This window comes from Grus americana, chromosome 20, assembly GCF_028858705.1.
Source record: "Grus americana isolate bGruAme1 chromosome 20, bGruAme1.mat, whole genome shotgun sequence".
Taxonomy (NCBI): domain Eukaryota; kingdom Metazoa; phylum Chordata; class Aves; order Gruiformes; family Gruidae; genus Grus; species Grus americana.
This window is the reverse complement of record NC_072871.1, coordinates 2,295,006-2,317,505: the sequence shown is the minus strand read 5'-3', so window position 1 is coordinate 2,317,505 and position 22,500 is coordinate 2,295,006. Positions and strand designations below refer to the sequence as shown.

Below are 22,500 nucleotides of genomic sequence, written 5' to 3'. Positions count from 1 at the left end.
CTGTGCAACAAGCTCAGGATTCACCGAGCCAGTCCAAGCTAGGAGATAAGTCTGACCACAGAACTTCAGGATTTTGTAGTGCTTCTGCCCAGAAAGCAGGTAAACAAGTCTGGGATTTACCTTTCTTGTTTTCTGATGCCAATTTTTTTTTTTTGTTTAGCACATGTTTCTCAGGGTGTCTCAGAGAAAATCTGCATAGATCACTGATGAGGATATAGATGTTATCAGCTAAATGTTTTTGGACTGAAACAGCATCATTTACTTGGAGCACATGGTTATGAGCTTTTGAAAAGAATGGGATTAATAAAAGACATTTAAAGAGTTTGCTGGACTTCAATCTTTGTCTTGTATCCAGAGCAGCCAGGATACAATGGTACGTGTCTTTATCAAGCCAAGACTTGACGCTTTTATCTCATCTTTTCTCCAGACCTACTTCTGATGACCATCAAGAGAGGTGCTACCCATCTACCACCAAATGCACCAGCCAACACTGCATATTTCTTCACAGTGCAGAAATATCTCACTGCCACCTCACACAGCTTTTGGCTACCACCCTTCACCCAACACTGGAGCAGGGATTTATCTTAGGCATTGGGAATGAGGTTTGTTAACACTCCTACCCAGCATGAGAGCTTTGATGCCCAACTTCTGGCAGCTGGATGTGTTTTCAGGTCTGACTGAAGCCTCATTCAGGACAGGGTCACTCTCTGACAAGATAATTTCACCTGCTAGACTCTTCTTCCATGATCAAAATCCTGCAAAGGTTGGAGAGCACAGCAAGAAGAGCCCTCTCCTCCAGAAGCAAGGTCAAGGCTGCGTTCTACCATGGAAGAGAGCAGTAACACTTCTACAGCACCTGGCCTGACGATGCCAGACCTCACTCCTCTACAAAACCAGAACTTCTTTATCAAAGTGTCATCTACATTATTAGAAACTACCTCGGATTCATCTTAAATGAGTGACAATTTTCAAACCCAGATCTTTCCCTGAAGCTTAAACTTGCAGGTTTTGAGGGCACATTTAACACAGCACTGGAGTATTGAAGTTTCTCTCTAAGCTGTAGCACAGCTTGCAAAAAGACATTTGATCTTTAAATCAGACATTAAGTGATGGAATACCACTACTCCTATTGATATTGTTTCACATATAAAAAGACAAAGTTTAGCCTTGACATATACTGCTGTATTTCACAGGTCATGCTGTAACAGACTGGATCGCTGCTCTGGAGTCAGGTCTCCGGCATGATTCAGAAGAAATTACAAGATAAAGAAAAGGACAATTATGAAACAGCTTGTTCACATTTCCACCTAACTTATTTCAGGGAGCACCAGGAAGTAAAAGGGCCTAATCATCTTCCTTCAAAAATCCATTTCCTCTCTGATGAATCTGTAGATGATCTCTAGGCTCCTTTGGTCTCAAGACCCAAAACAGACCATTTCAGCTGAAGCTATGATGAGTTCCATGAGCTAATTACATTTCCATTACTAAAGAAGTTCTAAAACTTCAATTTCTTTACTGATGCTTTCTGAATCCTGCCAAAATAGATAGGGAAACATGATTTCCTCTCTTTTTTTCTTTATCTTTCTCAACCTTATGAGACTTTCCTCTTAATTTTAGCTCTCTCAGCCTTTTCATTTCTCCCTAAATGGACGCTCTTCAACCCTTTAATCATTTTCACAGCCTTCCTCCTAAGCTCCCATGCCCAAACTTTATTCAAGGATGCTGGTTCAGGATGTTTGAGATGGGGAACTAAGCCAAAAGACAGTTCAATTTCAGTCTTCCTTTTTTCTTTTCTTTTTTTTTTTTTTTTTAACTGGAAAATAAGCTGAGAACTCCAATTTAAGTTCTTTTAAGTCCTCTTTGAACCGGAACCAACCTACATCCAACTAAGTATTTCTGATTATCAGTTTAGTTTAAGAGCTCTTCAGCACATGAACAGCTGAAAGTGTCTTAGTCTCCTCCAAGCAGCTCATTTCTGTCCTTCAGTCCTTTACCTCTACATCACCCCATGGACTATCAGCATGCTCCTAAACCCTTAGTCTGACACTGGGTGCTTCCTGTTTTGCAGATCCTTACAGGGAATTTTTACATGTTTAAAGGAGCAAAGGGCGGGAATCAACTTTAGCCTCTCTCCAGAAACATCCATAAGGAACAACCTTCACAGCATCTGCAAATGGATTTATGGCATAGGCGTGACATGCTGAGAGCAGCCCTCTCCTCTTTTGAGAGCCCCAGGTACAATTTCTATTCCCAGTGAAGCTCAACACCGCTCCAATCTCTACTTCTGATCGTTTCCTTGATTAAATCTTTCACAGCCCAATACAAACTGACTTGAACTGAACCAACAGCTAAACCCATTATTGGCTAAAAGCTGGGGTTTAACTCAGGAATGACCTGAACTTCTTACTCCAGAGGGATGTTTTTAGAAGTCTATAGCTGATCATGAGAACCACCTACGCATACACACCCACCCCTGTAGCCAGCTCTTAAAACCAAGACATCTTCTCCAGCACTGACAGAATAAGAATATCCACCAGAAAAATCTGACCTGTTTCCTCAATATTCCATCATGAGATCACTAAGCATATCAATCTGTTTCATTTTATTAATCAAAAAAACAATAAAGGTGATTTTCCTGACCAGCAGCATACAGGAAAATGGAGGAGGGAGGAGACCCAATGCCTTATATTCATTGTCAGCCATTGATTTAGACAATGTTGACCATGCCAGGAAGGAAAGATTTCTTATATGTATTTGAAGAGCACTGCTTAGGTGGCCATGCTCCTTTGTGAGGATCAGGCAACTTTCCAAACCCTCTAGCTCACACTACAGGTTTGACACATGCCACACATAGGAAGCAGGACTCCTTTCTCAGCCTAAGCTGCCAGGCTTCCCCATGGCACAAAGTAGCCTTCCCATGCAGTGAGGAGTTCATGCAATGCACATGCATCCTGCAGCCACTGGTACTACTGAACTCGTTCACAGAGGATCCCTTCCCTCCATCCCAATTCAGTCAGATCCTTCAGCACAGAGAAGATCCAAGACAGCTGAAGTTAAGCAAAGAGCCCAACCTTGGTGTCAAAGGGCATCTCCAGGTACCCAAATGCCAGGTGCTGACCCTAGAGTTTGGATTACCTGTACAGAGACCTGGAGCCACTCATCCTCCTGGTTCCAGCTTCCAGCACTGAAGCCTTGCCCTGGCCAGAGCATCACACACACCTTGCTGGTCTTCAGCAAGAACGAAATGGAAGATCAATTTTCCACCTCCACTAAGTTTCCCTGATGTTTTCAGAGAGCCCTGAGGAAGGCAAAGGTCCCAAAGCACCCTAAACCTTTGGGGTGAGTTGTGGACCCAAGGATGCATGTGCAAATGTGACACTGTTGCTCCTAGCATTCAGGATTAGATTACAATTAAAACTTTCTATATCCTCATTCTTTTCAACAATCTGTAGTGGTTCAGCCCCAGGCAGATCTGAGCACCACGAGGCCACTCACTCCCCCATCTTCCCCCTGGGACAGGGAGGAGAATCACAAGAAAAAGGTAAAACTCATGGGTTGGGATAAGGAGAATTTCCTGGGACAGCAAAGGGAGAGGAAATAGCAACAGTACTTACAACAGAATATACAAAACAGGTGATACACAATGCAATTTCTCACCCAACCAGACACTCAGCCCATCCTGGAGCTGCTGTTCCATCCACCAGCCCCCTTTATATGCTGAGCATGACAACATATATGGTACAGAATACCCCTTTAGCTAGTTTGGGTCACCTGTCCTGGCTGTGTCCCCTCCCAGCTTCTGGTGAAAATTAACTTTATCCTAGCCACAAACCAGGACATGATCACAGTCAGGTCTTTATCTCAGATGAGCAGGCACTTTGCCATCAAACCTGGCCACTTGGGAACTGGGACACAGCAGCAGAAGCAACATTTGAGAAACCAGAGCCTGAGAAATCCTGAACACTCCTCATCTGATCATGAGCGAGCACTCGACACCACACAGAGGACTTGGTGGGTTGGGGGGGGGGGGGTGTGTGTGTGTGTGTGTATTTGATTTTGTTTTTAAACTAGGAAGCATTAAGAAAATTAATATTAGAGCACTTCATAGCTGCAATTTTATTTGTTGTTTTGGTTTTGAATTCCTATTATTCATATCCAGCTATGATAGCACCTAGATATGCAATGTTTTCCACCTATAGAAAAGAGCAAGCAGTCAAGCAGATGCCCACACTACATGACTGCCAGGGTACAATCAGACATTAGGGACAGATCACAAGGTTCAGCGTCCTCTTCCCACTCGCAGTCTCCACAATCGCCTTTGCATGGTACAGCTGGTCCCTTCACAAGAGCCATTATTTCCCTGCCACCAGTCTCCCTTGGAGAGCCATAAAAAGCTAAAAATGCTGTCTGGACTCTCAACTAATGATCCTGCCTGGCTTTGATAAAGCCCTGTCTGATGAGAAAGCATACCTCCCTTTCACTTGGGATGGCCACTTTTATTTTACAGCTGCCCAACTTCAGGGCCTGCAGGCCAGGGAGATGTAAACACCCTCAGATAGTGTCCAACACACTCCTCTCTACGAACAAAAAGCTTCAAAGAAGCCTGAATAGGCACAGAACATGGAAAGCAGCACAAGATGGACAACTGAAGAAATGCTTTTGTTTCCTCTCCAGAGAAAAGCTATTTGTCTGTGCCTCAACTTTCTGCCTTCTAGTTGTGTGCTACCATCATTTATCAGTTCACATATCAGATATTCAATACCTTGCAGTCACTTCTAATAAAGCAAGTGAGAAGCATGTCGATCTCATTATCTATTTGCCCTTGAGAAGTATTCTGACCTGAAATGTTTGGTTTGCCACAACCAGAGCAGAGCCATGCTTCAAGGATAACTTCTGCCAGGGAAAGGCCATCCTCACCTGCAGGTCCTCTGAGGGTCTGTGGCCATCTGCAGCCTTCCTCTAAGCACAGCCCTGAGTCCTCCTCTGCTCAGGGAAGTCTCCTTCTAATTTAGCAGCCAGCTACACAATTACACACCCACCTGCTTAACTCAACCTGCCTCTACCCACCCCCACCAAAATCAACGCACAAAAGCCATTATAAGTAACAGAAAAGAGACCAGCCCTAATTAACACTCCAACAGACTCAGTATGGCCTGGGACCCCCTTTGCTAGATGAAACAAGCCCAGAGGGAAAGCAAGCTCCAGACCCAAGGAAACTGCTGCCCCACTGGGCAAAAGTGGCTCTAACCATGCATAAAAGGAGTCAGGGACATTTGCCAAGGTGGGTCTAGAGCCCAGAAATCCTTCCTCCCTGTCCGGCATCTTCTCCTTTGAAGGAAACTGCTTCTTCAGCTCCCCAAGAGCCCAGATAGTCAAGGGAAAGAAAACAGAAAAACTTCAAATTATTTTAGACTGTTCCAACTGAGATCTCACATGCCCTCTTCCCCTTCCAGTTACAAACCATTCATTTTCTTTGCCTAAAGAAAAAAAAAATAAAAAAAATTTGGTTACCTGCCTTTCTCCATCACTGCCCCTATACACCAGCCAGATCTCTGGTTAACACCTTGCATTCAGGAAAACAGGTGAATTCCCTTTGCCTTGTCCCATTATTTTTTTTTTAATCTGATTTAATTTCAGAAGGTACCCTTAGCTTTTCTGAGCCAGCAAGTATCCATCCATCATTGGAGCATAAAAGAAATTGAAAACAAGGATCAGCTTCATTAAAATCTATAGAGGCTTTGCTCTTAGCATGACTCATGCACAATGCTAATAGCAATCAGCCTTAGTCCATCACCACCCATACTGTATAACCATGCAAAGAGACTTACTCTCTTGTAATAACTGATGACCTATCATGTGATAACTAATCAAGATGAAGCTTGTGCATCTTAAAATATCCATTTTCCCAACTCCTGTTGCTGCTTAGCTCTGCTTTCTAGCAAGGAAGTGCCAAAAGTTCCATGTTGAAAAAGCAGAGAGAAATCTGTATTTCCTTGCTCCTACCCCCTTTATTCCCTAGGTATCTAAATCTAAAGCTTATAAACAAAGCACTAAGCATACTGTCTAAAATGATGCTGGAAGACCATCCAATGGTTTTTATTTCATTTTAATTTTGCTTTTCAAATTACTATATTCTATGGTTATTTAGGAAGATTGAGGTGTTTGGGGGAGTAGGCAAGAGCCAGTCACATAGAACCCCATAATTCAGACATCCTAGTCAAAGTGCTTTTGAATGCACAGGAACATGCATGTGGAAGAAAAAAATGCTAAAGACTACAGGCATCTATGTATATTTGACAGCTTTAAGGATCCCAGCCCTCAACCAGACATTCACTTCTCAAATATTTCATGGTCACATCACACCCCTCACTCTGTCTAGGAGGTATGTCCACCTTGAATTGAAAGATCAGAGGACCATAGCCTGCTGCGCAGACCAGGCTCGATGGTTCTTATGCCTCCTCCTTTGACAGTCATCACTGCAACCAAGGCTGCCGCTGCTCCTCGTACACTGCACCAGGAATAGCATCTCTGACTGCCCACATACTAAGATGATCCTGGTAACTAACAAAGCTAATATCAAGGATGAACAGGTCTTTGTTATGCTACTAAATGAGTTACCTTCCAAATTATTAGCATCACCAGGAGCTAGGAGCACATTTCTCAGTCATCCAGACAATCAAGATAATTCTAGCTTTTGTAATTTGTTCCCGACAGCCTGAGACATCAGTAACAGCACAGAGACTTTGTGCACATCATTTGGCAGCTCCAGGCCTGGCACACGCTGTCTCTGCCAGTCCCACCCAGAGATCCAGACAGCTGATCCAACTGGCTCAAGAAGCTACCAGGACTCTTCGAGAGTGTTCAATCCAGGCTGATTGAAAGCCAAAAAAAATTAACTCTGCTCATAAAGGACAGAGCATGATCCTGTCAAGTGCTCCATTTATTTATATCAGTTTTTAGCAACTCTTGGTTCTGCACAAACTCTGCCTGTGGTTGTGGTCACTGCTTCCAAGAGGATATGATAGAACCAGGAAAGGACCCGAGCAACAGCATACGTCAGTGGTGCACAGACAAGGTCTGTCAAGGGAGGTTGAGTAGCATAAATATCTGTTCAGGGAAATGCTGGAGACTCATAAAACCATAACCATGCAAAAAAAGGAATGATTGTTCTCCAGATCTTACTATACAAAATCTAGAAGGAATGGAAATCTCAGGTAGCTAGTGGTGAAAAAAGGGATAAACAGCACCTTTTCTTGTGGTATGTAATTAAACCATGAGATCCATTACCGAGGATATGATGAAGCCAAAAGTGTAAAGTGGCTTCAAAACACAGTCAAGGAGGATAGTCCCCTTGGACCACACAGTTTAAAAGCCATCAGACCCATATATTTTCCTCAAAAATCCCTAGACATCTGAATTTTGGGAATCAGGAAGATAAGGATCATTTTATCCATGCCTCATTCTCCATTCTTCCCCTTAGCAGCCACCCTATTACACCAGCACCAGCTAGAGAGGGTGTTTGTAGCTTAACTCAGTACAACAGTTCTTCAGGCTATTGTATCCAAAGCCCAGGACACCAGGAGAATCTTCTCATGAACTCCAACAGGAACAGGTCTGAACCTTTGAAGCCCAGAATCCAGGCTCATAGCTCCATCCGCTGCTGTCTGATGGATTTCGATGTAGGGAGGACTTTGTTCCCAAGACAGCTATGGATTTCTGTGGTTTCCACCCCAAGACAGGTTGTAGCAATAGAGTAAAAAGTCCCTTTCCTCCTGCTTTGAGAAAAGTGCATTAAGATCATATAGGCCCAGGCCAGTTAAGAAATTACATTTTTGTGTTATTTAGAGCTGCTAATGGGTGATGTCATCACTGGAGCAAATGTAATCCCATAAAAATGTGAAAATAAAACAAGCAGGACCTATAAAATATACATGTCTCTCCACAATAGCAACAGGCATATCACAGCAGGGCAGCTTTCCTCGATACTCATCTACAACTGGAGGAGTTTACAAGAAATAACTAAAAAAAAAAAATTACAGAGGAAACAAAATCTTTCAAGGAGCAGCAGTCTATTATTTTCCCAGGCCTTTATTAACAGCAAATCAGCATGCTTCCTTGAAAGTAAATGAGAAAAGGGCACAACAGCTTTGCTGTGGAAAGAAACCGAAGGAGTGTTTTCTGGAACAACAAACCAAGCCATTTTGGGCCACTATCTGTTAGACTCCAGTTTAGCTCAATAGGATATTGATCCTGGCTGCATATAACACAGCCCTGATTTATTTTCTGATTAACAAGTTCTACTGCCTGATTTTGACAAACAAAATGTCCATCATTGCAGGTAAATTTAAAAAAAAAATATGTATTTATCAATAATATCAGTGTGCAGGCATTGAGTACAAAAAAAAGGGGGGGGCAGAAAAAACAGGTGGAAAGGGTTACTGCATGATCACTGTAATATTTACATAAGGGTAAGTTCAATAAATGCAGAGTCTTCCCCCACAGCCTCCTCCAAAACACACCCAGACACTGCCTGGCCTTCCTCCTATGGAAACGGCTAACGAGAGCAAAGCTGCTCTTTGCTTTTATGGGTTTTAGCTAAAAGCTGCAAATAAGATCAGAGTTTCTGACATTCACCATTTCCCTTAATAAAAATGTGCACTCAACAGGATTAGCAGGTATACAACTCTGTGTGCGGTATCATGAAATGCATTTTCACGATCTTTCATGCTTACGAAAAAAAAAGATAACTCAAAATCCCTTTATAATATTGAAGATCAATGTGAAACTGAGCTCAGGAACTGAACGCTGATCACTGCCTGGGAAACGTGAAGTAACATTTTCAAGTAGAAATCTTGCACATATGGCCAAGGAAAGCTTTGATAGAGCAGTAAAATGATATTTCAAAAACTAATGTCCTACCTATCTATATTTATAAGAACACATTAAGTACGAGTTTAGCACTGTCCTTTTCTATTATTCTCTAATAAATTACAGGGCCTGCTTGATCTTTTTTTGAGACACACAGATCCGAGACTACCTTCCACCAAAACGAAAATTAAAGTCCCACTTGTGTCACCACCTCGCAGCCCCTCCCTGGAGAAACAGCCGGGTCTGTCAGTAGTAAACGTTCTTCCTCAGCAACCTGCCTTTACAGTCTCAATGCAGACATGCCAGGAGGATGTCTGCCTCTAATAAATGGCCTTGCTCAGATTTCCCCTTGTTAACCGAGCTAGGGCAGGCGATGGGCAGATGAAAGGGTTTCTGGCCAACGAGGGAAGCCCAAGGAAGAGGAGCTCCTGCTTTCTAGCACAGACCCATGGCAACACAGGAGTGAGCTAAGAACATAATAAGGATCTACAAAATTCAGAGCAAAACACAACAGGCTAGAAAGAAAACATTAATTCCATCCCCTGTGTGAAGCTGCAGATCTTTCAACGTTATTTCTCTACTATAGGTCCCTCCACCTCATTACGGGGTTTGGAAATACAGCCCCAGATTCAGGAAAGCATTTATCTAACCAAGCACACCAGGAACCCTGTTATTTTCAGTAGCCCCCCTCCCCCTCTCCCAGACACCAAAAATTTGGCACAAGCTCAAGCGCCTTGCTAAATCCAGCCCTCGAATTACAGGATTAGAGGTCTGTGGATTTCCTCAGTGGAGATGACTCTTGGACTTAATGTCGATCAATTTACACTCGCCTTCCCTGCATTGCCTGCCTGGTGGGAAGTCCATGTACAAGACAATTTCAATACAGCCCAGCTAGTATCACCATTGGAAACCAGCAGCTTTGACGTTAACAGGATTGTACTTCAAAAGAATACGCATGTTTGCAGATAGCAACAGGGTTCCTTATTACAGCTGTCTAATCAAGCCGATATTCCGCAATTATGCTCAGAGATCAAACAGCGCTGCAAACAGCACTCACAATAAAACCGGCACCAGAAAGATGCCGGTGTCACGCCTATAGCGTCGCACATTCGGTTGTGATTCCACAAGCACAGCACGCACATGCGATGTTTCAGCTACTGTTGCAAAACTTTGAACATCTCAGATGTAGATAGGCAGTTTAAAAAAAAAAATCTCTTTTGATTCTTGGCCTCTGTTTGTGGAAAAAAAAAACCCCACAAATCTAAAACATGCCTAAACAAATAGAAATATGGCTGTAATTCAGGAAAGCTTTTATGTATAACCTTAACTTTAAGTACAGAATCACCGGAGTCAGCTGAATTCCAACGTGTACTTGAATGCTTTGCTGAAGGATAAATTAAACCACATGCCAAAGTCCTTTCCAGAATCAGGGCCTTGATTTTATACAGATATGGGGGGGGGGGGTGTTAAACACACAAAAGGGCATGGTGCTAACTAGGAATCAGAACATACCATCGGTGCAAATAATTGTAGCATCTGTGCTAATACTCTTTTCATCCCAGCACCCTCTATGCTTCCAGGTATGTAAATCTGATTCTCCTTGTGGCTCCTCTGAAGTTTCTATTGATTAAATACGCGGCCCCAGCAGCAGGAGAATCAAGCCCTGCATGTTTATTTTCTTCCTCTCAATACATAAAGAATTCCCTTTGGCCTCTCAATTGCTATATCACATGGTACACTGAATGCAAATAGAATTACAGTGCTAATGTATCTAATGAATACATTTGTATATGTATGCAAGCATTTGCTTAACAGCATCCTACTCTACGCTGCTAACCAAACCAAAGAATATATATGTTCGTCACACACAGTAGCAGAGAAGGTGTGTGAAATGAGTAGATATTAATAACAAGAGCCAGACTGCAGTCTTCTGGGGGAAAAACTAACTGAAATCCTTCCAAGAGGAAGGCTGCAAGATCAGGACCTCATGCAGACCTTTGGAACATTTCCTTTGGAGCTTTAAAGCACAATTTGTAGACCGTAAGTGTTACTTTAATGTTTGTGTTTTCATTATCCACTAGCGTCACACTACATTTATATAAATAGATTTAGAAAGTGTTGCAACGTATAACATAAAAATATTGTAAGCATTTCCAAGAAAGAAATCAGTGATAGCATTTCAAACCAGGGTACAAAGTGAACAGGTAACATTTTCAGCTCCGTCCTTTATAAAACACACACCCTCTTTGAATTATTTTTAGAAAAGTTATTTTATAGCAGACCAAATTCATTCCTGCAGAAACTTCACTGATTTCGGAGTCCTAATAGCTTAAAAATTGGATGCATTTAGTTTGTTAGCTCATGCCATGTTGACTTTTAAAGTCTTCCCATAACATCAGAAGATAGATTGATTTAAATCAGGTTCAAGTACCTAGTGGCAATTAGAACTTGCAAAGTCCGAGAAATGTCAGTAAGCAGCTGGATAAGATACATGCCAGCATAGATACAAATAAATATCCTCAAACCTCTCTTTTTAGTTAGTTCAAACGCCACTTTAAAGGTGACTCATTTAGCACAATAGCCATTATTTAAATGCAGTAAGGCCAGAAGTACAGTTTTTTAGTACTATTTCACTAAAATCACTCCCACCCCAACGTTAAAAAACGACACAAATCAAAGCAAGAGTCCCCCTTAAACTCAGGGCCAGAGGAGGGCACTTACCCTGTGAGGACTACGACAAAATCCATCACGTTCCAACCATTTCGGAGGTAAGAGCCTTTATGAAAAACAAACCCCAGAGCGATGATTTTTATACCAGCTTCGAAACAAAATATTCCAATAAAGTACGGCTCAGTGTCATCCTGAAAAAGAATAAAAATCAAAGGTGTCAAGGAGATACCTATGCTTCTGCACTGATAGCAAGAGTCATATAAACAAGTATGTGCATCAACTTCATGCCCTTTTCAGCTCTCTGAACAGAGTTGAAACCAAAAGGTTTAAGTTTACTGGAACTAAGCACAGAGAAGAATTTCATTATTACTTCTCTGAAGATAAATTTGTTTTTTCACATTGGAAATTCTATTTGCCTTTATTCTGCTCATTTCCCCCCACACTTTCCACCTGTACTCAATATTCTGGAGGGAATTTTAATACTGAAATTTTGCTCTAAGGGTATATTTAAACTTGAGATCGCATATTTCTGTAGTCATTGACATGTGCTTTACAATTCATCCAGGAAACTGAAAGGAGAGGATATCTTGGGGAGTAACAGTCAGCCCAGCAAGCTTGCAAACACTGGCAGGAAGTTATTTATCTATCTATCTATCATTTATTCCATCAGTTCTTCCTTCACTCTTTCTTCACCATTTTCTCAGTTTCCACAGCTGCAGTCTCATTTATTTTCTTTTCGCTATGTATCTGATTCAGGAAGAATTCCCCACCCCCTCCCATTAACTGCAGAAGCAGTAAGGTTTGTCTCTCGGGCCCATGATGCAGACTAAAGCATACCACCAAATCACAGCTTCATGTCCTAGCTCCCTAGAGAGAAAAACCAAGCTTAGTCTTTACAGTTTTACTGACCTTTTTCATCCATGGCACCAGATCCCTCAGTATTACACTTTATCAATAAGAGTTTCAACACAAACTCAATGCCAAATGGAAGCATTCACATTTGGAAGGAAGATGTGAGCAAAAAACGGGAACAAAGCAGGAGGTGAAAGCAATGGGCATCAATTTCAAGAACATGTTAATTAGCTTTGGCACCTGTAACCAATTTTCAAATGTGCCTTAGCTCCATGATTTCAGCTGAAGTCAATGGAAGTAAAGTAGCCCTACCCAAAAGGAAGCAAACTCCCAAATTAAGAGATTAGAAATCTTTGTTCTAGTGGCTTCGGCATTTCTGACCGTTAGAGGCAAAGAGTTGAGCTGCTGTTTGATGCACAGTTGTTTGCATTTTGCAATTCTACTAATGACAAAAGGTGATTTTAGTTCTCTTCTGCAGAAAGAGCATGAGTGTCAAATCTTGTGGCCACAGAACAAAGAAAGAAGAAATTTTGATATAAGAATTTATTTTACAAGCATGGCAACTCTTGCTCAACTCTGACCCGGTGCTGGCACACAGACCCATGCTTTAGGCATAGTACATGTTACAGGAAGCCAGGTTTTTCACACCTAGAAGACCAATATAATGCATACCCCTCTCAAAGAGGCTTACGCACTTAGCATGTCAATGTATATCCAACTCGAAGTCAACCACAAAGCAGTAATCACTTAAGGTGCCTCCAAGCTATTGGAAATTACTGCTTCTGGACAGGCTTTTCCATCAGTAGCTGCATTAAAGTTTTGTTTCCAACAAAGGAGCAACCCACATCCCTACACACCTTGGTGACCCCAGCTCTTCTGTATACTTCATCTTTCATGCTATGTCATATCCACTCCCCTCCACCTTTTCTGACCTCACAGCCCCAGCAACTCCATCTCCCATTCCCTTATGGCCAGGCAAGATGACCAGACACCTGCAGATCACACACACATACTGACTCACCAGACAGCAAAACAGAGCAGGTGACCGTTGAGCTCACACCATAGACTTTTGGCTGAAACAGAGGGGGAAAAAACAAACCCCAAACTAACTTCTCCAGCCAAGGAGTTGTTTCCACAAACAGCAGCACCTCCAAGCCCTCTTCCCCTCCACAGAGCCTTACTGATGCTGCTCAGAAGGTACAGAAGCTATCACTGACAGACTGAGAAACTACAGCTACCCACCTCATGCTGTTTACCCACAGGGAAACAAGAACAAGGCAAGGCCATCAGACCTTTTATGACCTTCAACAGAAATTCTATATTAAGAGTCTTCTTCCAGCAGTTTCTCCACAGCAAGAGCTAGAGGCATCCCAGGACACCAACTCAGTACAGAAAACAAGGAAGAAGGAAGAGGGGGTCAGAAGTCATCCTACGTGATTTCAGGAGATGTTACCTTACTGCTCCTCTGCTTTCCCTTTTGCACACAGGAGTACTCTAACAGCCTAGTCTGCCTGCTCATCAATCCCACAACACCTTCTAGTTCAACAAGTATATAAAATCTGCAAACAAAGACCTCCTAGCCCATCCTATATTTCAATCTCATAACCACTAGCATGCCTCTAAAAATAGCTCTTCTAACACACACACAAATATACCTTTACCCACGTACACTCTCCCTCACTTCCTGGAAGCTTCGTATCTACTCTGCTACCAGTCGTTTGCTCAATCTAGGTCAGGTACCTTGCAATTACAGCTCTCAGCTTTAAAGAGCCAGGCTTCAGGTACTCAAGGGTTTGATAGAATATGCTCTTCCCAAAGCTAGGACTACACAGACGTCTTAAGTGGGTCAAAGAAGTTCTTGTCAGCTTCTGGAGAAGCAGGACAGCTCACAGATGGGCTTGGATATTTATTACAAAGGAAAACTGGAATTGATAGGGTTGGCAGTGAGTCGCTGGGGAAATAAGAGGGGATAGAAAGAGGGTCTTTTCTAAAGCCTGTCTCAATTTACACTAATGTAGTCTAGGAATCAGGGCAGTAAAAACAACAGGATGAAAAATAAAATTTATGCCCCATTAGGTAGTGGGGCCTGCTGCTGAAAAAAAAGGATTTGCATGACTTTGTGACAGAAGGAGCTGGAGAGCAAGACACGGGTGACATGCCCTGTGCAGCACTGAAATGGCACTGCTGTCGGCTCAAAAATTCTGCTGTCAGGGCATCCTGCAGCCCCCTTCAGACAGGAGGCTGTGTTGCTGCTGGGGTTCAAGAGTGGCAAAGCAGGTGATAGTGTGCGTGCTTGGAAGGAGGGTGGAGAATTTGGGCAGCAGCCAAAACTGTGCCAGCAGGTTGTTTGCTGTGGACAGAGCAAAGCTTGAGACTGGGCCAAACACACGTTTAATCAATATGTTTCAGATCAGAAACAGGTCCTAAGTCTGGAAAGTCATTACTATTCCTAGTCCATGTCCTACTGTCTTTTCTTGGCCTTTGGATGTGACAGCCTTGATAGGTTTGTGTGTGTGCGTAAGGCTTTGTTCATGCAAAGGTTAATATGAACAGCTCGCATATGACTGCACGAAGTGCCTGTGGATAGGATAAAGAATTAAATCCATTAGTAAAGTGCAAGAGCTGTCAGGCTGAATATCTGAGAAAACAGTTATATTCTGCCCTCACATCAGAACCACCCAGGGGAGCCAAACACTCAGAGCCCTGCAGTGGCATGCAGATGAACATCCTACAGGCCCGCTGGTGTCTTCAAAGAGGGCGTGCCCCAGAGCGGGGCAGAAAATAGATTTCCTGTCCTGCAAATTCTGATATTATCTCTGTCAGGCTGGGAGAAATCCATGGTCTACTGAAGCTTCTCCTAAAAAAAACTGAGATATTAGGAAAGAGACAGGAAGAGAATGAGCATACCTCAGCCTGGACAGCCAAGGGCATCATGAACAAGACATCCACCCGCAAAGCCATTCAGGGCTTGGATATGAAGCTCACATTCCCACATTTGGAGCTCTCACCACCAGGCCTCTGGGCCACTCAGTACAACTTCCTTAGCATCTTTTCAGCTGGCATCGCCCCAGTGTGTACAAACAATGCAATATTTATTGGGACAGAGAGCAACTGTCTCTACAACCTATTGGCTAAGGCACTCAGCTCAGATGGACAATAGCAAGTTTGTAGCATCTCTGTTCCAGTGGACAATTACTGATGTGAAGTAAACACTTCCAGCAGCCAAAGCATGTGAGACCCCCAGCTCAGAGCAGGCAAAAGCCTCAAGGATAGGTCATTCTCCTGTTAGTGGAAGAATGATCTTATTTCTCTTGTCTGAAGAGCAAGGACTTGAAGCCAATGCTCCAGTTCACTGCTGAATGCTTTGACCACCAGACTGGTGGTTTTTTCAGTGCCCTGGTTTTGACCAGACTTTCCATCCTAGAGCCAAGTAATACTTGTCTGTGCTACAACCGTTATACAGAAAATGGACAGAGAAAGATTACTTCTAACATAGCCACATAGCCATTCCAGTTCTTGAAATATCTTGAAAAAGACATCACTTGCTCTTCCCATGTGCTTAATTAACCCTGCTTGACAAGTAACATGAGTGCAGAAAACAGCCAAGAGAGATTGCTCTGCAGGTTCATATCTTGGGTCTCTGGGGAGATACATAAAGGAAAATTTTCATCAGAAGAGAAAAAATCATTAAAATGTTTGTATGGATTCCTCCCTCTTTTTCTCAGCTTTAACGGACAGACAATATTAAAGTTTTTGTCTTTGTATCTATGGCACAAGGTATCTGGGCAGCTTTGGTTTTCCTTCAACACCTCTGTCTACATCTTCCAGTCATAAAAGACTTGTGATGTGTATGTCATATCCTTAAGATCCGATTAACTCTTCAGTGATGAGCCCTCACTCCAATTTGGAGATTTTAATGAACCCAGGAGAAGGAAAGGCATATCCATAAATCATTAACCAAAAAAAGGGCAATTCCATTCCTGCCAAAGACAGCAATAAAGCACCTGCTGTTCTGCATGAACTTATAATTTGGCTCAACGAACCTGTAAATGTATGGGAATGCTTGCCCACTCTGGTTTAGCATGGATTTGTAACATTTTCAGTGAAACAACTTATAGTTTGTGGAAATGGCAGAAGCATTCTAAGGAGGTTTCACTTTGAAAATTAGAAGACAGTTTTTCTTATTCACAACGCTTAATCTTTCCAGCGTGTGTTGAAAACAGAAAATATTTCATGACTTGTAAAGACTCTCAGTGTTATTCTATGATAAACCCCTTTATACTTCAGAGCTACAAATGTGTTGTAATTAAAATGGCTTTACAATATCTGGATCAAAGACAATGCTGCACAGCAATGTTTGGGACAAAAATCAGGGGTTAATTCTTCTTTCATCACCAAGGCAGAGCTAACAAGCTGGAAAGTGTGCATTTAACTCATTCAGTTACCTTACACGATTCAGAGATAATGCCAGTGCCCCCCTTTGGAATGATTTGGGCAGGACCTGAAGATGTGTGCGCAGTACTCAGTGCTCTAAAATTGAATTAATTTTGGGGAAAAGAACCAATAAAAAAACCTTTAGGAACTCCTTACAAATCTAGGGATACAGAGGAACATAGAAATAATGTGTTACCCATACTTACTGCTGCTTAAAATAACATATCACCAAAAGGTTACCAAGCCAGAACATCCACAAAACTACTTTTCCCTTTCAGTAGTCCATATGTTCATAACTCTGGAAGGCATTTCCCCAGCTCAGTCATTACCCGGGGTCTAAACCTATGCTTTGCTCACAAACTCAGGCTTGCCTTGCTAGACGATCCCAAAACATACAGACATGTTTAATGGCAGAAAGATCAACATACATACATGAACCTAATTTTTTCCTCATCTCTTCTTGATTAGAAATAATTCAAACAGAAAGAGACTAAGTAAACACAAACTAAGTGGGCAGCCAGCATCAGTGGATACATTTCCAAACAGTATCAACTAGCTGACCCTGAAGCTCTTTCTAGATCTATCACTTACACACTTTTTCCTGTTTCTGAAGAATGAGATTGTGAGCGTTGCGCACTGGTATGGACCAACCTTGGAAACTGTAGCAACCAGCATTCAGAGGCTCCAGCTTTTGGCAGCAAGCCTAATATTATCTTTGTTTGCATAATTTAGTATCTACATGTAAACCACATATGGATCCATATTTATTCATCCTTTGAACATGCACCAGGATTAATGCATTTAGGCATGAAAGATGTTCCAGATAGTTAACAGCAGGAGAAAAATCAAACCAAATACTACCCATTTTTCCTGCAGTGATGATAAATGGAAGAATGATTTTAAAGCTACTGTATTTTCTTTTGAAATAAGGTAATTGGGCTCATTACCATAAAGCCTGTGGGTAAATTATTTTCTTCTGTAAGCTGTTTTTGGTTTTTTTGTTGGTTTGTTTTGTTGTTTGGTTTGGGGTTTTTTTGGAAGGGAAGGGTAATCATCTAAACCCAAAGTTTGCTTTGTAGGGTCCTTGATAGATGCTGTAGCAGGAAGAAAGTTGAAAGACATACAAACCTAAAAGGTTACTTTGTTCTACCACTTCCTGGGAAAATATCACAGAAGTTCATTTGATTCTACAGATAATTCTGAGCATTTGGCAGTCCCTTCCCGTCTTGGTTTATAGACAACCTAAGTTTGTTGCCCTTCTGATCCTAATGTAAGGTCCATCTCTTCTGCAATTGGGCAGGGCTGGCTAGAGTGATGAAGCATTCTTATGAAGGATTGGGAGGTTAGAGTTATACTTATTGTCACTGACTTACATTTTCAAAAAAGGACAATGCCTGTTTGTTTATGTGTGGATCTTTGAAATAGATACAAGCCTTCGTAAGACTGGGTGGGTGACTGCTTTTTGCATTAGACCAGAAACAAAAAAAATGTAAATAAATACAACTCACCAATCTCTCTGACATAGGTGTCTTGTCTCCATCTGGCAGATGTTGTTCCAGAGCCAGCACAATACAGTTGGCTATGATTGTAGCTAAAATCATGTATTCAAATGGAGTGGGGACCAGAAGTTAAAGAAGACACTAGACATGCAAGGAGAACCTCATCCAAATCCCATTTCTACCTAAACAGTTACATTAGTTGAGCATTCTAAGATCTCTCATCTTTTTTGAACACATGTAGTCTCCTTGACTTCCTCAGTTCTTTCTAGGGTGTCTTGGGAAGAAAAGTAGGAAATTGGGTCTCTTCTTTGAGAGACACAGGATCTGAGCTGCTCAAAGAATTTGGGGCAAGAAAGCAAAAGGTCCAAAGGAAACAAAAAGCTATTAATAATTTTTATTTTAAAATAAGACCAATAAGCTAAACTGGCCCAAAACAGTTGATACATCTGAATGCCATCTGCTGAATGGATCTTCAGAAATTCCCTGTCATGTAACTTGAGCACATAGTGTAAATAAGCTACAAAAGTTCAATTTAGAGTCTCTGCACAGGTCTAAAACACGAATTACTGCTAGCTTGCAATGCCCGCTCCCGGTGAGAATAAAATCATCAGCACCCTATCGGGATGTACAAGGGAAGCGATCTCACGGGAAAGAAGGCAAACCCGTCACTAGGTACTCCGCTTTCCCCGTCGTCTCTAGCCCTGAGCCGTGCCGAGCCTCTGCTCTCCCAGGGCGGAGCCGCGGGCGGTGGCGGGGCCCCAGGGCGGTGGAGAGCTCGGTTCAGCACCGCGGAGAGCTCCGCTCAGCACGGCGGACGGCTCGGTTCAGCACCGCGGAGAGCTCTGCTCAGCACCGCGGACAGCGTCCTGCCCCGGCCGCCCCCGGCCGCCAGCTCGCCCCACCGGTCCGGCGTGGGGAAGGGCTGGTGGCCCTGCTGAACCCGCTGACTCCGCAGCGCTGTGGGTCCCCTCCCCACACTTCACGAGAAAGACGCAGACAAGTCGCCCAAGAGACAGGAGAGGGATAGACTGTGTCTAGTCGTGCAGGAAATGCGATGCTCCGACTGCCACGGGAGCTTTGGAGCTTGTTTATTCAGACTCGAATGCAGGGAAGGAGGAATGGATGAGGAAGTACAGCGATCCCTGTGATTTTATAATATGGACAGAAATATCAATACGTGTATGTGTGTTCAGGGGCAAGGGAAGTGCATTCACTCTACTGGTGTATTTTTTTTTCCTGTTAGCCCCTCAGGAAGTGAAAACTGGGGAAGCCTGAACAGGAGCTGGCCTCTGTGGCAATTGAAAGTGTTGCTAGGAGGCTGGGAGGAGGCCTTGCTGCTGTTAGCTGAGGATTAATAGGTGTGTGATATCAAATGAAAAGAAAACAACCAGCTCCCTTGAGATAACCAGTGTAATGCACTCCTGTATACACACACATGCATGCGCAAACACACACTATATCTACTCCCTGGTAACCTCAAGTAGGCTGCTTCCCTTCTCTCATGGCTTACAACCCCACTGTGTGCCTCTTTATAAGCAAAGCCCCCTTCTGAGGAAGATCTCTGCAGCTCACTTGGCCTAGAGCTGGTTCTGAGACAGAAAGCATCTGCCCCTTTCACAATACAGCAGATGATCCTTCTCCCCACTTACTGCCTCCCTCTGCCACAAAGCTTTTCTTTTTTATTTTTATTTTTTTTTTTAGTACAGCCTAAGCTTAGGCTACACACCTAATCAAAGTGACAAGATTCATGTAGATTCTAATGGATTCAGGAGGTGATGTACTAAAAACCTAGCTGCAATGATTGTATTAAAGGAATTTACAAGGCACCTTGGCTATCAATGTCCCTACTACCAAGGCAGCTTTAATGTTAAGGTGTCACCATTTTTATCCACATTCCTTCTTCTATTTAGAGTGAGAAAGAAGAGTTGAAAGGCTCTAACATGGAAATAAGAATCAGGATTAATTAGCATGAATCTCACAGAACCGTTTGCATTTGGCTTAAATTGTAGGAAATGTAAACCTATGCAGTTGTGTATCTCACACCTAACCACACACTGAAATGCACGTATGTCTTACACACACCCCTGGCATAGTCAAAAGCACACTCTGCCATTCCTACAGAAGCAATTTCCTATGATACCCAGCCGTACATTATGTCGGACACACAGCTCCATGTCACACACACCCATTACACACATTGAATCACACATGCAAGTCTACATTAGCACCAGACACTCATCGTTAGCTGACGGGGGGGGGGGTGTCTCTTCCCCCCAGTCTCCCTCTCCCCCTCCCCACCTTCCCCACCGTGCCCACACACCCTCCCTGAAAGGATATGGCCATTCTGTTATTCTCTTGGCGTATTTCCGTATAACATTATCTTCACTGAAGATGAAGAGGGATCTGTTGACTGTGAAGCAGTTCTGTTTGACAGGGATGGGATTGTAGAGAGCCATAGTCCTGGCCCTCTGAGCCATCGACTGCTTATACATCCTTTGGCCGGCCTGGGGGCCACCTTGCCGGCTGCTCCCTCTTCCAGCCCCGGCCGGCCCTCCACCTCCATAGCGGGTTGGCAGATCATCCCCAAACCGAGCCATTCTCTCAGTGCACGGAGCCGGGCGCTACAATCCAAACTGGCAGCCGAGGCGAGAGGAAGACGCATCACAGCGCGCAGCACTTCTCCCTCCGGGGGCTTCAGTTGCGGGATCGGGATTGATCGCAGCAAAATATGTAGATATATTTAATGTGTGTATATATATATATATATCTACCTCCCTTTCCCTTCATCCAACGCCTCCTCTTCCCCGCTGCCCGGGGGTAGGAGGAAGGCGCCGGGGCTCCGCTCACCTCCCCGCACAGGTGCCGTCTCTCCGGCCCGACCTCATGGCCGGGGCGGCGGGGGGGGATGCCCAGCAGGGCGGGCGGGCGCGGTCCCTTCCGCGGTGTCCGGCGGGGCGCTGGGCTGGGAAGGGGCTGCGCTGCTGCCGTGTGCCCGCCGCGGGAGCGCTCCGCCGTGCCCAGCCCAGCCCGGCCCGGCCCCGGCTCCGGCCCGGCCCCGCCGCATGTGATGCCCGGAGCCAATCGGCCGCCGCGGCTCCGCCCGCTCCAGTCGCCGGCACCGGGAGGCGGGCAGGGAGGGAGGGATGGAGGGAGGGAAGGATGGAGCCGACCCGGCCCGGCCGCCGTCGCCCACCCCGATAAATACGGCGGAGCTGCGGCCACTCCCCGGGGCCGCGGGGAAGGAGGGATCGAGTTCCCCGCCCCCTGCGCAGAGCTCCGCGGGCGCGCAAAGCCCCGGCCCGGGGGTGCCGCCGTCTGCCGGGGCGGGGGGGGGGGGGGGAGGAGGGGGAAATAGGCGAGGCGGCCCCCGCGCCTGCGCGCCGCTGCCCAGATGTGCGCTGCCCAGATGTGCATTGCCCAGCTGCTGCACCCATGGGTGCTCCCAGCCGCGGCGGGGGGGCTCCGGGGGCGCGGGCAGCGCTGGGCATCGGAGCTGCCGTCACCCCTGTCTGTGGCATCAGGAGCCCCGGAGAAGGCTGGGGGCAATGGCGGGGGGGGGGTGCTGTGTGGAATGGGGGCGCAAGGGGGGACTGGGGGTGCTCATTTCAGATCCGGACCATGGGGCACCGCCATGGCAGGGACAGATGTCGGTGGAGGGGGGGGATGCAACTCCCACACCCGCACGCACGGATAAGGTGGTGCAGGGACGTGTGTGCACAGGCTGGCTTGAAACAGAGAGCTGCGCCCTTCTGGACAACTTATTTTGTTTCTCCTTGGTTTGAATGACTCCTGCAGAACACTGGATACCTTTAATCCTGTATTTATGGATAAAATCCTTTAATCCTGTTTATTCCAACACCCTCTGTTGCTTTCATCCACCACAAGTCAGAAAGCTAACTCCTCCTTGTTCCTGGAGCGCCTCACGTCAACAGTCTCTGCAGTAGCTGGTGAGGATATGCTTTTGCATTTAGGCTAAAGTTGGGGTACAAACTATTAACTTTTAGAAGGGACCCTCCAGAGAAGTCAGGACTGTCATCAAGGGGACATTTTCATTTCCCCCACAGTAAGGAAACCCTGGACTCTGCTGCTAATGTGTTTTTTGCCTTAGTCATCCAAGCTGTCTCAGTTCAACACCAACCCACCAACTAGGCAAGTCTGTAGCAATAACATCTGCTGG

General features: G+C 44.4%; 1 protein-coding gene across 7 annotated transcripts in view; it reads right to left on the bottom strand.

Annotated features, from left to right (window-relative positions):
• Nucleotides 1-21,341, bottom strand: part of CACNA1B (calcium voltage-gated channel subunit alpha1 B) — a 298,282-nt gene extending 276,941 nt beyond the window's left edge. For 6 of the 7 annotated variants that reach the window (XR_008580034.1, XM_054848970.1, XM_054848967.1 and 3 more), the window contains exons 1-2: nt 18,333-18,433; nt 11,590-11,729 (exon numbers count right to left, since the gene is read on the bottom strand). Coding sequence is in view for 6 of the 7 variants with exons in the window: in XM_054848970.1 (XP_054704945.1) it covers nt 11,590-11,729; nt 18,333-18,425 (233 nt within the window). In the remaining variant the exon portion in view is untranslated. Of the gene's footprint in view, nt 1-11,589; nt 11,730-18,332; nt 18,439-20,660 lie in introns of those variants that run through there. The other variant, XM_054848973.1, reaches the window with a different exon arrangement.
• Nucleotides 21,342-22,500: the final 1,159 nt, after the last annotated feature.